Source organism: Perna viridis, chromosome 7 (genome assembly GCF_037379345.1).
Source record: "Perna viridis isolate PV_CMFRI_1.1 ecotype Kerala chromosome 7, ASM3737934v1, whole genome shotgun sequence".
In the NCBI taxonomy this organism is placed as follows: domain Eukaryota; kingdom Metazoa; phylum Mollusca; class Bivalvia; order Mytilida; family Mytilidae; genus Perna; species Perna viridis.
The window spans coordinates 25,851,289-25,868,511 of record NC_142451.1 but is presented as its reverse complement, the minus strand read 5'-3'; the positions used below and the strand labels follow the sequence as shown (position 1 = coordinate 25,868,511).

General features: G+C 31.8%; 2 protein-coding genes across 2 annotated transcripts; both read right to left on the bottom strand.

The window, feature by feature from the left end:
- Positions 1 to 5,376: 5,376 nt before the first annotated feature.
- On the bottom strand, positions 5,377 to 8,624 carry LOC148612001 (uncharacterized). Its single transcript, XM_088595438.1, has 3 exons — positions 8,420 to 8,624; positions 6,605 to 6,739; positions 5,377 to 5,548 (listed from the first exon to the last, which is right to left on the bottom strand). Exons 1-3 carry the CDS (start codon positions 8,499 to 8,501, stop codon positions 5,439 to 5,441), a joined length of 327 nt encoding a protein of 108 aa, XP_088451564.1. The 5' UTR covers positions 8,502 to 8,624; the 3' UTR covers positions 5,377 to 5,438.
- Positions 8,625 to 12,688: 4,064 nt separating this feature from the next.
- Positions 12,689 to 14,362, bottom strand: LOC148612000 (uncharacterized). The gene is made up of 3 exons (XM_088593072.1): positions 14,250 to 14,362; positions 13,642 to 13,770; positions 12,689 to 12,842 (listed from the first exon to the last, which is right to left on the bottom strand). The coding sequence occupies exons 1-3, from the start codon at positions 14,329 to 14,331 to the stop codon at positions 12,733 to 12,735; spliced, it is 321 nt and encodes a 106-aa protein (XP_088449198.1). The 5' UTR covers positions 14,332 to 14,362; the 3' UTR covers positions 12,689 to 12,732.
- Positions 14,363 to 17,223: the final 2,861 nt, after the last annotated feature.

Genomic DNA, 17,223 nt, shown 5'->3' with positions numbered 1-17,223 from the left:
ATCAACAGTCATTTTTGCCAGCTACATTGAGCCTATGGAACAATTTGGATATCTCCTTACGAGAATCACCTTCTTCAAAATATTTAAATTACGTTTAAAATTAAAATATCGTAATAACAATGCTATTAATAGCCACCACCGTTTTATTTTATTGGTAAACGATTCATGAATTTGACTCATGCACGAATTAGAAATAAGTATAATGCTTTGAAAAACGACTTATTTAGAGCACATATTATTTTTGATATAAGCTGTTCTTGTGGAGCTTTGACAGAAGACGCAGAACATTTTTTTCTCGTCTGTCCAAATTTTACTGTGCAACGAAACATGCTTTTTCAAACTTTGACTGGTCTAGGAACAAATATTTGTCTCAACACTCTGCTTTTAGGGAGATAATTTGAGTTATGAGTTTCACTCATTGATTTTTAGTTATGTTCAAACGTTCATTGAAGCTACTAGGCGGTTTTTACGTGAGTAATTTAATGTCGTTACATTCAGCTCGTAGGGTATATCGTGAACACTACTTGTGTTTATTTTTATCATGTTCCACTGCAACATTGATGCATGTGTGTCTTGAAAAATTCAACTTATAACTTATTTAAACATAATACATTCAATTTGAGTAAATATTTTTCGATATCAATGTCTAAATTTATTCATGCTTAATTCCCAGTGCATGAATCTATGTTTATGGGTCACTACATATTTGTTTGTCTCTATAGTAACTTCGTAAATAATACTATTTATTGTAAATGTCATAAGTGTGTATTATTCAAATGTATATATTAGGAGAAGGCATTGATAAGTTGTACAACTTGTGTCTAATCCAATTGTCTTTGACAATAAAATATGTTTAAATCAATAATACAAATTGTCACCGATCAAATCGGTAAAATCAGTAATAAAAAAAGTACAGAAGATAGAAAACAATAAGTGACAATAAGATGAACTAAATACTGTAACAATTAAAATTACGTAAATACAAGTGAAGAATAATAACAAAGATATCGAACTGATATACCAGTCTCTAAATAAGGGGGATGGCGCATCAATTCCAAGACAGATAATAATGATATTCAGGTAAAAACTACAGACAACTAATTTGTTGACATATGAAAACCATCATCTATTATCTGTTTTTTTTTTAGAAACAGAATATATCTCTATAAGATCTGGAAAGTTGGAAATAAATCATTTTAGGCAGCGTATGAAACGTTTTTCTTTTTTTTTTACAATAATTTTTATCCAAAAGCATATCTTAAGCATTGATGACGCATTAAGAAGTCAAGGAAGCTGGTATACTACTGCATAAGAGAGGGAGGTTTTATAACTTTAAGATAAAAATCGTCTAGTTTATCATTTATTTTGTACTGAGTTGACTACTGTCGTCATATTCAAGGTGACAGTTTAAAACTGTCTTTTGAAAATTAGTCCCTTTAAATTTGGCAAATATGTTGTCAAAGAGAAATCTACCATACTGATTACCTGATGCTCGGTGTAGTACCATATCCTTTTGTTCAGTAGTGGAAAAATATGTAGAAACGTAGCCTAAAACAGCAAAATTATATAAGATTTAGCATTCTTGCAGTGAAATGCTTTATGGGTGGTTTCTTTTAGACGGGTTTCCAATTTATCTTGGGGGAAAGGTAGTATATAATATTGAAAAGTTAAAGGGTAAACTTCAGCGAAAGAGCGAGGTTTAAGACTATATTGCATTTAATAATACACATATGATTAATACTACCGATATTAGGCGAGTAAACAGCTTCATAGTATTTTTCCTGTCCCTCCCCATTGATTGCGGGCATAATTTTGGTGAGCCGTACAGACAGCTCTTTTGTTGAACAAGAAGATGTTCCTGCTATGTACCATTGCTTGTATTGATTTTTATGTAATTTTAGAATCCGATCCAAATAAGGTAAGTCACTTTAGGGAGTATTCAACGAGGCCATAAAGGGCTTGTGGTTGCTAGGATTTCATCCTTGTCGAACCTATTGCGTTTGTGTGTAGGATAATTCGAATTATCTTGTATTCCTGGTTCTTATACTTCGCATTCGCAGTAATGCGCTTTACACACAGAAACGATGTTGTTAGAATAAATAGGTATATATTTCGAATATTGTTGTCAATGCCAATGCGCATGTATTTCTTGTTTCTACATTTCCTGTCATGAAATGGTACGGGAATGGCTCCGATCAATATCAGTATCGTAAGAGGGTAGCGAGAGCAAGGGATCCGAACAAAACTTTAATTTGGAGTATGGTTAGTGTTCTACCCCAATTTTAAAATCCTCGACAAGATTTTTTTTCAAAAAGTCATAGGAAACATGAAAAGATTCTATTGAATTTGTTTCAACAATTTCTCGGAACAAACAATCTCACGGCAAACTTAATAATCGCTACAAACGAAAATTTCATCGTCAATCAGTTTTTCTTGATGACCTTCTTTCCATATTGAAGAATAACGGGCGACAAAATTTTCTTTTTTTTTCTTTCTTATTCGTTTATTTCAGTTATAAAACTTCATACATTGTTAAATGAATGTAATTCTATTTCACATTCTAGTCATCTATAGCTCTTATTATCATTTCTTATTGTCACTATAAATTGTTTCCTAAAATAGAAAAAAACCTGAAAATATTAAGACACTTTCTCAAACTGCCATTTATTAACAAAGGTGTTGATTTACTAAATTTATCTATTATTTTCAGAGATTCTAATGTAATTGAAGCTATACCTTGTTATTTTGAAAGTATAACCCCCCCCCATTTTATCATACAAGACACCTACTAGAATTATCATTCTTAATTACAATTCTGTTTTATACAGAAACAGACAACAATACGAATTGTCCATCAAACTGATTTTATGCCAGTTTAAGATTTCCGTATGAACCCTGTGGCTATATTATTACCATAGATCTAAACACCATTGAAGACCGAGAAATTATAAAGTTTTTGAAAAAGGTACAACATATCGGCATCCTACTAAAATCGAATGGAAAGAATCTCGCAATACCACCAAAGATGCATTAAATGCCTTTTGGAATTAATAAATAAGAAGAGAAAAAAGGAGATAAAAGACCTCTGGACAATTTCAACAATCAAATCATGTCCATGGCAGATATAAGAGTTTAATATAATGAAAAGAACTCTATATCACTTGAAACTCAACTACCAATTTCATAAATTAGAAATCAAATAATTAACATGGAAAGGAATTTGTTTTTTTTTTTGTGCCGGCTAATAATGTAGTTATGATATGACGTAATTATACAGAAGTACTTCAAAACAAAAATAAGTTAATCGAGTACTTTTCGCTTTTCAAATTCTTTGGAGAGTAAAGTACCTATAGAACATTATAAATCAGTTGATTGTTTGTGTAAAAATAACATTCTGACCATATACTGGATACAAAAACTTCACAAAAAGGCGTTCAAATCACAATTTTTTTTCAACTTCCATCAAATATTCTACTACTAATATTTCTAAATTATTAACATCTACTTCAACCACTTTTAAAAACTTTGTTGTTAATTATTGCAATAAATGCTATGAAAATAATGATGTAAACTATTTTTGGAGTGTTAAAAAATCATTTGAAGTAAATGACCTTTCTACTCTATATACAACGCTGCCACATAAAATTATTAAAGAAGCATTGTTAAATTCAATGAAATGATCCTTTGATTATTCAAAAAACATTGTCTGTTGAATGAATTCTATATTACCTTTAGATACCTTGATGATATTTTGACCGTAAACAATCCGTAATAACTTCAGAAACTATGATCAAGATATCTACCCAAAATAAAATGTATGACAAAACAGATTATTTTGATTTTATTTTTGTTACTTTCGCATTCCCAGATAGTGGTATTCCTGAAACACCCTCTTACGGTATTTATATTTCACAACTGGTCTGTTTTGCTCGTATTTGTAATAAAGTGTCCGATTCTAACAAACGCAACGCATTCCTTACAGAAAAGCTTTTGTAACAAGGGTATCGATTTAACACTTTTTAAAAAAAAATACTAAGTTTTTTTTTTCTCGGCACAAAACTTTGATGCAAAAATATAATATCAATTGCAGGTTGTTAATGGGAAATGGTATTGCCTACCTAGTTTTTTATGGAAATATAGTACATAAAGCACATTCTTTCAAACAAAAATCCTCTGAGTTTATCGACTGGCCTTAGTAGATATTTTGGTAAGAGATACTATTTTCAAATTATTGTCTATTCTTTGGACCTTTTTTTTCAAATATAGATATTCGACCCCTAATTGCATCGCTGCTTAAAAACAAAGTCATTTTTTAGTGTTGCACTACACCGAATCTTTGCTATTAAGTACTTGACGTTACTGTTCCAAATCCGGCCCACTGGAATTTTAGTGACCGATTATTTTTCAATACTGGTAGTTTTGACGGTGTTATTCTTTGATAAGTTCTGAGCTAGCTGTCAATAAAAGGACATCTCGTTTGTCTATATGTTTTTTTTAGGTATTCCATGGCGAAAACTGGATGATGTATTAATGAATGAACTTTGTGGTGTATTTTTTTTTTGGTTGCTGTTTCAGTTTGTTTTTGACTTTCCATTAAAGAGGGATAGTTAAGGCCTTATAAAGCAAGTTTAGCTAGTTTATGAGCAACTCGGCGAGTGTTTCTAGCAAAGGAAAAGACGTTTACCCTACCGGTGCACCTGGTCGATGCTCCAAATTTTTAGTGGGGTCCGAGTTGCTCATTTACTTTTGTTACTATTTATGTATTATTTTAGTTAATTTATCTTCTTTGTTCTGTTTGTCTGTTTTCCAATGTCTGATCTTTGTCCCTGGAATACATTTTTTTGATTTCCGCTAGAATCTTGGTTCCCTTGATTACTCCTTAGCACCACCACATATTTCACAGTCTTCACCTGTCCACAGTCAGGAGATATTGGTCATTATTGTGTCTTCGTATCGATATATTACTTTTTATTTTGATTTTGAATAATTGTCACCGTTCAGTTACCGTGGATTTTATTACATTTTTATCTGGTCCTTCAAGGCCTTACTTAAAGGTGTGTTTACGTTTACTGAAGACCGTTTGGTGAATCAATGAATCTATGAAATTTGATATTTTGTATTTTGGTTATACGGTGGTGCATTTGTTACGTTTCACCATTTTGTTTCTTTTTCTGTTCAGAAGTAGCAACTCACATTTCATGCTGTTAAGTGAAGTATGACAGGAGCTTATTGAATGTAATCATACTTTGAACATGTTTTTTTAAGGGGGTGGCTCTTTAACTGGTTATCTGAGAAGATGAGACCAATTGTCAAAGCCATAGCCTGAATGATAATAATGATCCATATGTAAAATAAAAGACCGGGTATACTTTTTAAAATGTTTGTTTCAAATTGTTATTTGCTCAAGTATTTATTTTATTACACAAGAAATTATCTGTTTACGGCAGAGCAATACAACATTTCATATGACCTTCACATCCAGGAAATGGAGACGATCCTATACAATGATAATTACAAGAACCTCCTTGCAAACTGCATGCAAACTCATCTGAAAAATAAAAAAAAGAATATATACAGAACGAAGAGGACACACTTTGATAATTAAAGAAAGCAAAGATTTATAGGGTTCGTCATAAGAAAAGAATTCGCATTTTCAGTTGAAACAGACCATTTATTATTTAGATGTTCCATTCCCGATTTTATAATTTTAGACTGATACGAACGCAGGCATGGCATATAATTCATTTCCTACATCACTTAGTACAACAATCAATAGAAAAATTTTCTTATGCTTATTTCTCGAAATCTAAAGTATCTATAAAAGAAACAGAATGCTTATATGTGTAACATTATAAGCCAAATGTACCAAAATGATATTCATACGATATGACAGTCATATGGTTATAATATGATTCCCATATGTTAATTTTGAAAAATGCCCAATAAAAGATTTCTCCTCTGAAATGGATATATGTCCTGAATATTCCAACTTTAGGAGGTAGACTTAGGATAAGGGAAAGAACTCTTGAAATCAGTGATATGTTTGTATCATATTAAATTTCACCAATCCCTATCAAGCTTTCATTTGTAACAGAATGAAATCAATCCAAGTTACTTTGATGCATACATGAGATTGGTGTAAAATGCTGAATACAAACGTTCCAATAATTTTTAAGAGTTTTGTCCCTTACCCTAGGTCTACCTCCTTAAGATAGAGTATTAAAATGAAGGCACAACGGTAAAGAAAAAAAGATTAATTTAGAGTTTTAATCATTTTTTAACATTAACAGTACATATGTTAAATGATACTTTAAGATCTATAAGAAATTTTATATCTATACTTTTCTACGATAGTTTTCCTTATTGGTCAAATAATTTTGTGACGGTTTTAATCATTTAGTATCATGCACAAAATAAAACTTTGCATGATCGGTAATTCAACATCAGTGAAACTAGAATTCTCTTCAAATCTCGCAAAATTATGTTGTGATTTAAGAAACAATAATTTTGATCACTATTTTACACATTTTTTAGTATATATTCATTGACATCAAATTCAGAGAATCACTGAGCTGATTTGAGATTTTGCAGATATATTGCTTACTTGTTTTCTTAGCACAACATTTAATAGATCGGCCGCGACATAGTCGTTCATAATATTTCCTTCCTCCTGTGTTACATTGATCAGAAACAAAATTCTGACATGTCCCGCCTATTGCAATACATGCCTCATCTGTACCTGTAAATATTGTCATATTCATTTGTATTAGTGAATATTACTTAAAAATACATCCAAATCATCCAAAACAAAGGCGAAGCGTGAGAATTCAAGTACATGGCTAAATGGATGGGAGAACAACAGAAAACAAACAAGATTTACATTATATATGTAGACAATAAAATGAAGAACAATTACATATAACGTTGAGCATTTAGCAGCTCTAAAACCTAAAGTATTGTAATATGAACTCCGACAAAAATACCGAGGTTGACATCTGGTGCTCTGAAATAGTATGTACGTCTTGCTTCGTCATATTGCAAATGAGTAAAGTCCGGTAAACGTCAAATTCGGTAGGTTGTCATTCCATTTTTATGCTTAATCATAATGAAGATACTTGTCTCATCTGTAAGGTAGAAACTTCATATTGGCCAATCAAATTGTAATGACGATGATAAAACCTGTTTATATCAACAAAGGCGCTGAACATACTAATTCCATGGAAGCTTATTTGGTAGTACTCTCGTTCTACTAAGAAAGTCAGTAATCAAATTAAATGCGCAGCAGTACGCGATAAAGTGTGAAAAGATGAATCCATATGCTGAAGATGTTGGTATATTTTTGCTAAAAAGGGGAAGTTTACAATTGTAAAGTCAAAATCATAGCGTTTGTATAAGTGTCGATTTCAGACGTCGTGTAACATCTATGTTTAGTTTAAGGTCTAGGTATTGAACAGATGAACATATATCATGTTTATTTTTTTATTTGAGTAGATCTAATGTAAATATGTAATCATTGTGAATTTGGTTTGTGGAGGATATTATTCATGCATAATACTGTTGTTACCCTTTTATCATGTTGAAACTAATGTTCTAGGCAACATCCCTGTGTGCTTTTATGGACACAAATGCATTCTTTATCAGGTAAATTTATTATTGAACTAGCTCAAATATAGGTAAAAACCTCATGAAAATCTAGTACAATAAATTTTAATTTCGAATTTCCCAGTCAGCGATTTATATCGTTATCCCTTAGTGTTGTACAATGTATTTGATATTGTCTTGTCAAAGGGTACACATTCAGTAATACTACTGCTTACATCATTCTATTTCAACATAATTTGGAAAGCTTCCATGCAAATATAAGTAGATATTGCAGGGAAAGTAAGTTTCGCAGGCTTTAACTAATATATTTACTGTTATGTAATGATATATTGTTGTTATGTTATGTAACAACCCCTAAAATTAAGTAAAACAACAATGTTATTTTTGAATAATTATGTTAAATATAAAAAAAGGTCCGTTCATATATGTGTATAATTTCGTTACTTCCATTTTTAAATATTATGTTGACAGGAGTAAAAACATTTTTTTTCTTTTTATTTGGGGTAATATTGATTACTGAAAAATTAATAAACAGAACGAGATTAATACAAACCCGGTTTGCAAATTGGTTTAAACGTATTTCATTAAAAAAGTGTCAGTTATGTGATTATGCAGAATATATATATTGTTATCAATTACTAAACAATATATCGATAATAGATAATGCCAATATGTCAAAGACACAGCAACCCCAACGGGATGAACATTTCAGCCCCCGGGCACCCATAGGTCTTCAATGATAAATCAAGTATATTTGTTCTTCCCATGAAAATGGTTTCATGAATAAAAAGTATATATGTTTATCACTGTTACTTACTTGGATCAATCACTGTTGAACAAACATAGAATATAAAAACACAAACTAAAACAACACTTAAACTTTTCATGTTAAACACCATTGAAAGTTTGGCTGTTGAAAACGTACATCTACTTATATCCACGGATATATTTTTGACTTCCTGCCACTCAAGACACCAATGGGAATGTTACGTTCTACGATTACGTGTCATTTAGCTTTTTCAAATGTGATACCATGTCTTCGTTGCGCATGCCTTGTTTATAAGACATATCAGTTCTATAAAAAATAGAATTATATTAAGTACATGTCCTTATGAAAATTAGACAGGAGGTGATTCATGCATATCACCAATGTCACTTTTATTTCTTGTTCAGAAACAGCAACGGCTATCGACTACATAACCAGTCTTAGTTTTTCATTTGGGTGTTGAGATTTTGAGATAAAATGTATATAGATTGTACATGAAATTAGCACTTTGCAAGAGTTATTGTTCTTGAATTGATTTGATTTGGTTAAATATAGTGGAAGTTGAAGTGTAGTTTTCTCAAAAGTACACATCTAAACACAGAGAAGACCAATGTCACATCAAAATATAGCATATGAAGACCAAAAAAAACATTGTTTGTTCTGTGGGTTTTTTACACCATGAATCACCTTACCATAGCCACTGTCTGAATTTTATATTGGACTGGTACTTAAATACAGATAAATAAAAATAAACCTACCTCCCTTTCGGTTTTAATTTTTGTGGTTTTAGACGTTCGGTTTACCAATATTCAAAATGTATTTAAGTCGATTTAAAGGAACTTTATAAAGTGTCTGGTTTAGAAAAAAAGTTAGTTTGATACTCAGGGTTCTGTGTAGACAGATTTTTGGCTATTCAGTGTTCGGTTTAGACAGGTTTCAGTCTAGTATTAAAGAATTGTTTTGGTAGAGCTTGTTAACATATTTGGGAGTGTTTATTTTAAGCGGGAATGATAAAGTTACATAATAAAATCATTTAATTTACTTTATTGAAATTCTAATATAATCTTCATTAGACAGTTTGTCCTAATATGTAAAACATGTACTTGCACAATCTAACAATGAATTGATGTATTATATTTGTATATACCTTCACCTGTGACAATCTGACAATCGCAACTTATTTCGAAATGAAAATAAAAGCATTTTGAAGAGTATAGGAAGAGAAACCAAAATCTCATTGATTCAATTCAATGGTTTTTAGACGAGTTTTAATCTGTATGGACGGAGCATTACCGAAATCCTATATATATTTATTTTCGAAAACATGAATGTCTCAAAATAGTTCTGTGTTTCAAAAATGACGTATGTAGTTAGAAAGTAATCAAGCGTACAAAAATGCTAGCAGAAATAAAAAGAATGAAATCCAAGGATGACGACTAGACAGGAAAAACAGACACACGCAACAAAGATCACAAGCAACTCGGATTCCACCAAAACCTGAGAGCATTGACCATGTGCACAGGTATGGAGAGCGTCCTCTGCTTTTCTAAAATCACCCATCGAGTTGCTCAAATAATGTCAATTCCGGAATAGACGAAAGAGAAAAGGTAAACTACGACACACTAAACAAATCGGTTCTCATGGTTCAAATTGATACACGAGTTCATAATGACGACCATAAATCGTTTTGTTGTGGCGACTTCAGATCTTGTAGAAAAATTGTAAGAAGACGAGGACGATACAAACAGTCCGCTTAATTACAGCAATTATGAGTTGTGATGTGAACACGCCGTACACAGGGATTTGCCACAGATGGAAAAAAAGTTGATAATACGGAATGAGAAGCCATCGCATTTGTCGTACAGTTAGTTTAGTTTTAGTTTTATTTTAGATTGAAAATATTTTACTGTACAAATAGGAACAAAAAAGATGAGGTACCAGTGTCCCAAATTAGAAGGGTCCTCTCCTTAACACACACATATATATAACATATATACATGTCGTACAGTTAAACCATGGGTTTTCCTTTACCAGCTGTCTCTTAATGTACATCAAATATAAGGCTGACTTCATAGTGTCTGCCATGTCCTTCATCTCAAGTTCGTTGGGATAGATGCGATGTATAAAATCCCCGTCATTAGAATTAAAGATAATACGTCAACTATATAGTGGAAACTGAGATCACATCGATTGGTCGAATTATAAACGTAGACGCACTGGGTGTATCATGAGAAGTATCGTCTACTCCTTGTGGTCGTGACAACACACAAAACATTCACAAACAGCTCTGTCCCTTATGGGCAAAACCTCTTAAGTACTCTTAAGTATGTCAAAATATAGAAATGGAACGTAAACGATGTTCTACAAAAATGTATATAAGTAGGAGGTCTGAAAAAAAGAAATCGTTCGAAATTGATCGAGAGTGATTGTTTGAAGTTTTAAAGCGGGTGGTGCAAAGCGGTTGTTTCAGGTAATCTGATAATGTTTTTTTAAATCATATATACCCTTAAGTGTAAGTGTTTGCATTACTGACTTTGCTAAAAAAATACAATAGAATGTTACAAAAATGAGGTTTAAGACAGAGTCATCTGCCCTTGAAATGATAATTTTCAATGCATTTCAATAAAATTAATACTCAAGGCACCAACACGGTATGGAAAATGTTGTCTTTTTTCCTTGATTCCGATGGTGCAAATAGTCAAATTACACTATCAAAATGGTGTTTTTTTCATACATTGTTTCATCCACTGCCTGATTCTGTCAGAGACTGACACTTAATGGGCTAGTCCATTGGATAAATTAAGTATTGGTATTCATTCAGTATCTAGATGAGACGTCTATATAATATCACTGCAGTGCTTCACCAAAATAGTTATTCGAAAAGAACCGACACTCATAGGAAAATGAGAAGACAATAATTAAGTTTTTAGTAACCACCAACTTGTCCCTCATTATGATGTGTCAATATCCATCGTAAAGACAAATGGATTGTGTTAAAGTTTTTCGTGTTGCGTATCATATTTGACAGAACAGGAGGAAATTGATATTGCTAGTAAAATAAAAACAGGACATGGACGCTTAGCGGTACACTTGATCCACGGCGTCACCATTTATTATATGCGATATTCTTTTGGCCTTTTTGTGTTTTTTTATTTGTAGTGTAATTCTTTTTAAGCTTTCCTTGTTTCTGTCGCGCATAATTGAAAGCAATTTTTTGTTCTTTTCATCTTATATAACTCAATAGGTAATTTTATTATTATTTTGGGTTTAATAATTTTACAAGGAAAATGTCAACTCCTTTCAGTGGGTATGAATGCGTGAATGCAGTAAGTATGACGTCTCAAGGATCGCCCATTTTGGGAGATCAATTTGTGGGCATATCTAATATAATCTAAACCAAACCGTCGTTTTTGAACTTCAAATAAAAGTTCGTAACAAAGGTAAATGTACAATTAAGCACAACATCAATGGGTATGGAAAAGGCTAAATTGCCGTGTAAGCCCATGTTTTGAAGGCCCCAAAACTAGATGTAGGTATTGAACCTTTGCAGAGAATTATTTCCAGTTTTTCATGAGGAATTATACTCATTGTGCATAAACCTCTAGAATGTTTTATATGGACCAGGCCATAGTATAATAAACAAAATAATTTGAGAATTTCCACAAACCATGAGTTTTTCCTCAGTTCTTCAATCTTAAATGAGCTGCTTGGTCAAAACTTATTAAAAAAAAGTATTTGAAGAAAACCTTAATTTGATTTTTTTTATGAAACTGGACTCAGGTTGCTATGATTTTATACTAGTTGAATATCTATTCAGTGTTTTGTTCTTTAATGCATCATTATATTATCTCTTTAAATATGTGCATTAATCCTGCACGTATCCTGCTGGTATGATACTATTTACATTGCATTTTGATATTGCCATAATTAATTAATTCATTTTTTTCCAGTCTTAAATCATGTTTTTTGTCTCTTTTTTGTCTCTTGTTTTGTGTTTGTGTTCATCCATTTCAGATTTCCTCCGAAAACAGTGAAAATAAACAGATAAGTAACTGAGGTGAAACTGTTCTTGTTTGTTATGGGTGATTTATAGTCAAACATTCATTTATGCTATAAACTAAAATCAATTGAAGATTGACTTCGTGTTGGCTTTAATAAATCCTAATATATATAATGGAACAACTAAAAGGCCGTTGGTTAGTGTTCTGTACTTATGTTAATGATAACAAAAGATGATGATGAAATATCTTACTGTAGCCAAGTAAAAGGCCAATTTTTATACTGTTTTTTTTTTTCAGAACTATAAAATTCAAAAACTCATCGATATCAGATGTTGTTTATTCATTCTTGTGATATTCCACTGTTTAGGTCAAAGCGATGCAACACTTCATATGACCTTCACATCCATACGATTCAATGGATCCAACACAGTAGTAATTACACGAACCACCTCGTGCCTCACATGACGATTCATCTACAATAAATAGTTATTGTAATTTAACTAACATTTAATGACACAAGGCACGACACCCAATACATATGCTTCCATTCGACTCGACTCTGATGTAAAACCACCACCTAGATCTGAAAATCACGTGCCTATTGGCAGCTTTTAAGTAATTTTAATTAATAAGAAACCTTGGAATATCGAGATACATTGAGTGTTTCAAATACGGAAATAACTTTACCCCTTTACCCCACTCGGGCTTAACGATCGGGCACATTTGGTAATAAACTGAAGACAAAACCGTCTTTTAGTATACTATTTACTAACCTAAAACTTATCTAAACTATAATCTTTGCAGATACCTAACCTTTAAAAAAAAGACAATTGATGACTTTTACAGAGGTTTGTTAATTGCAATGCTTATGCATATCTTCATCTCTGGAACGTACATTACAATTATCTATTAGCAAAACCTAAAAATTAGAAACATACAAAGACTTTTGCCTGTTAGAAAGAGTAATCAAGGGAACCAAGGTTATAGCGGTAATCAAAAGAATCAAAGACCAGACATGGAAAACAGACATTGACAACAAAGAACATATAGTAACTAAAATCATACATACAAAGTAAAAAAAGCAAATGAGCAACTCGGACTCCACTAAAAACTGGGTGCATGGACCAGGTGCACCGGTAGGGTAAGGGTAGAAATATTTAAAATGTATTTTTGCTGATGATATTCGTAATGTTTTTCTATGAGTGCCCTATATTTATTTGAACTACTTACATTCAGAACAGTTTCGCAAGGCTTTAAATTTATGTTGCTTACCTGTTTTCTTAGCACAGCAATATCGGGTTCGACCAGCACAGAGTCTTTCGTAATACTTTTTACCGTAGTAACATGGTGATGAAGGATACTGACATGTCCCACCAATTGCCATGCATGCCTCATCAGTTGCTGTAAATGTATGTATCTACACATATCTATATTTTATACAGGAATTTACAGAATGGTGGAAATAATGCAAAAAATATCCGCGCTTTTTCTTTATATCAGCAGCCACGCATATCTACGTCTCAGATGTTTCAGGATGATTTTAAATCGTTTTTCGGGTTTGTTTTGTGTGGATATATTGAATATATTTGAGGTAAAAAGAACAAATTAAGAAATATGATGTGCAACCCATTTCTCGATTCTTTTACAGAATGGTACTTTTTATGGATTTATTAAGGTATTTTGAACTTCTTTAACCGAAACAATACTAAATTACAAAAAAAAAAATCAGTTAAGAAAGTTCAAATAGTTTTCACAGTAAAAGAATTAAAATGTTTCCAAAATATTTAATTAAATTGAATATAATATGAATATCTTATCAAATACTTAAACAACTCTTTATGATATGACTGAAAACTGCTTATTTAACAGTTATTACTTACTTGGATACACTACGGCCGAGCAAGAAGACAAAAGGACACAAATACATACAGCTACTACACTATAACTAACCATTGTGGACATTATTGAAAGAAGTAATGAATGGTTAACTTTTTACAGCTATTTATGTCTTATGTTATTTTGCTGCATATGCGTCATGCAAGGCTCCATTGGGATAATTGCAGCTTTTCATTTTTGAAAATAATAATAGTAAAGACAAATAATGTACTATATCCAAATGGACATGAAATTTATGAAATCATACCAATGTAAGCATGCATTTTTTATTTGTAAATAGTCAATTCTGGAATAATTAGAGAGTGAATACCCCTATATTTTAAATGGAAATAAAAGCCCCACCCCACCTCCATTCTTACACAAAAAGGGAAACAGATGTTGAATAAGTAGCGTAGGCTTGCAAAAAGTTATATTGAACACTGATTTACTTCCAGCGATTACGTGTTTTTATTTGTATATATTTTACTAATATTTTAACATTATTTAATTAACTGGATATGAAAGTCTTTCAGCTAAATATACTCTTATAATTCTCTTATATAACTTATAATCCGGATTACTGTTATGTAAATAATTTTTAAGAGAATAAATGAATGCTCTGCTTGCTGACACATAAATAAATAACTGTGAAGTCCATTTTCTAGTTGAACATGTTGAATTCGGGCGTGTTATGTAATTTCTCATGATGTTTGTATTAAATTGTTTATAAGATAAACACAAGACACTAAGGTGGAATGTATTTATAATTGTTTTAAGAAATCACTGGTAATGGATGCATCTAGACTGAGGCCGATTATACAAGTAAAAGAAACAAAATGTCCATTATTCTCTTGATCGGTTGAAATATCGTTATATTGATTAACGGTTAGGAATTTTAAGCGTGGTTGAAAAAACATTCGTATAATGAAATCTGTCAACCACATCTGTGTCCCATTTTCGTAGCTTCCTGTCCCACCATTTCCTCAGCACCACATGACTTATAATTGAATGATTACTTTTCACGCACAAATTGTCATGTAGTTGTAGTCGGTTTTTTTGCTGGATAAAAAACCTGGCCTTTTAAACATTTTCACCATTGTGGTTACAAGGTAAGATGGTGGCCGATTATTTTCCCATTTTATAAATCTCTGAATCATATGAGCTTTGTTTATGCTGTATTGTAGCCCTTTGCAGTGTTTTGAAAGGTCTATTTATCAATATATGGCATATAATCATTTGTGTTGGCCATGTCAAGAACTTTGATAGCCTTCTATTTATATATAAGTGCAGACCGGTTCGGCCTCAACGTTCTCTATGTTCGCATGGTTTGTTTATCTGTTTATTTTATGGATTGGTTGATGGGGCGAATAGATGCTTTTACATCCCTCTTGAAAGTGGGTAGTATCATGTTCCCTACCCGTCCCCAGTTTTTATAGTATCGTTAACTCCCCCTCAATCGATGAATGGAATTCGAAGAAACCTGCATGCATTCTTCTTTAGTTAATGCCATTGTGCACTTCCTATTCTGCATTTCAATGTAAATTTAATATTTTAGCAAAAACTACGATATTAATTTATTCCAATATGCATGCCTTTTTCAGACAGGACTATTTCATTGGTAAAAGTAGTCCAGTTAAAAGGTGCGTGGTTTAAAGTTCATGACCTTGTTTATTGATCAGGTAATTTTGTATCCATGATTTGCTTAGTGTTTTCTGATGCCAAACATAGACTGTGTCACTTATATCACACTAATATATTGCTTTTTGGGTAAATAATTGAAATGTCTGCCAGGTAAGTATGCCTACATGTAGATTTTACTCAATAATCGTTTACCGTACTTTTGTATCTGCCGATTGTTTATGTACTATCAAATATGATTTGTTTAATTAGTTAAAACGTAATTGAAATAAATTTTGGGAAACAAATTGAATAGTTTTATTATTTCGCATATCAGTGAATTGCAATATCTATCAAAATTAAAGCTTCGAAAGAAATTTGATATACATGTAAACTAAATGAGTAATCAAGAGAGCCAAAATTTTAGCGGTAATTAAAAGAATATATTCCTATGATAAAAACTACACAGAGGGTTGATACAACAATGAACACGAATTAACTAAAATAGCATGTACAAAGAAACAGAACAATAGTAAATGAGAACCCGCACTCAATTTAAAACTGAGAACATGGACCAGGTGCACCTAAAGTCGGCTGCCTTTCTAGAAACATCCACCGATTTGCTAACTAATTGTCTTATTGAGGTATATTGACACAAATTTAAGGAACATTGTCAATACGGAGAGCAACGTCATCTGATATGACATCGACTTTCCGTCACAATGACTTGTGTATTGAATTTGTCAAAGTGTCCCTCCTTCTTCCTCTACTGAAAATGTTTTGAATGATTATATCATATTTAAAATTATATCATTTAAGGATCTATAATAATTGTAGTACCTGTTAATGAATGCCTATTTGAAATAAAATCTAAGAATCTGGATTGTATTTTTTCTTTTGAACCACATTCAATATACATATAAACCAAGTGAAACTGAAATAAACGACAAATTGTGCATGTTTCAACAAAAATACCACACAACACAAGGCAGACTCTCAATTATCACACAAAGATTGCTGACTTTTTCCAGTTTCATTGGCTTGGTATTGTAAATTTTATAATGAACCTAGATATAACTTATCACTTAAATGAAAGACCAGCAGTCATTTTCACGAAAAATTAAAAGTGTAAAATAGTCGTAAGTTATAACGGCATAATAAAATAAACCATTGTGTCTTCATAACTTAAACCTAATTTTATAATTACGACTTTTTGTGAAAAGGACTGTGAGATTGTCGACTGATATGGCCTTTGTATTGACTTATTTCATCGATTTGTCATAGTTCTTTTGATTACTAGTCTTCATAAAAATCAGACATGAGGTGAACACTCATGTAAAAAACCCAACGAATTTACTACCA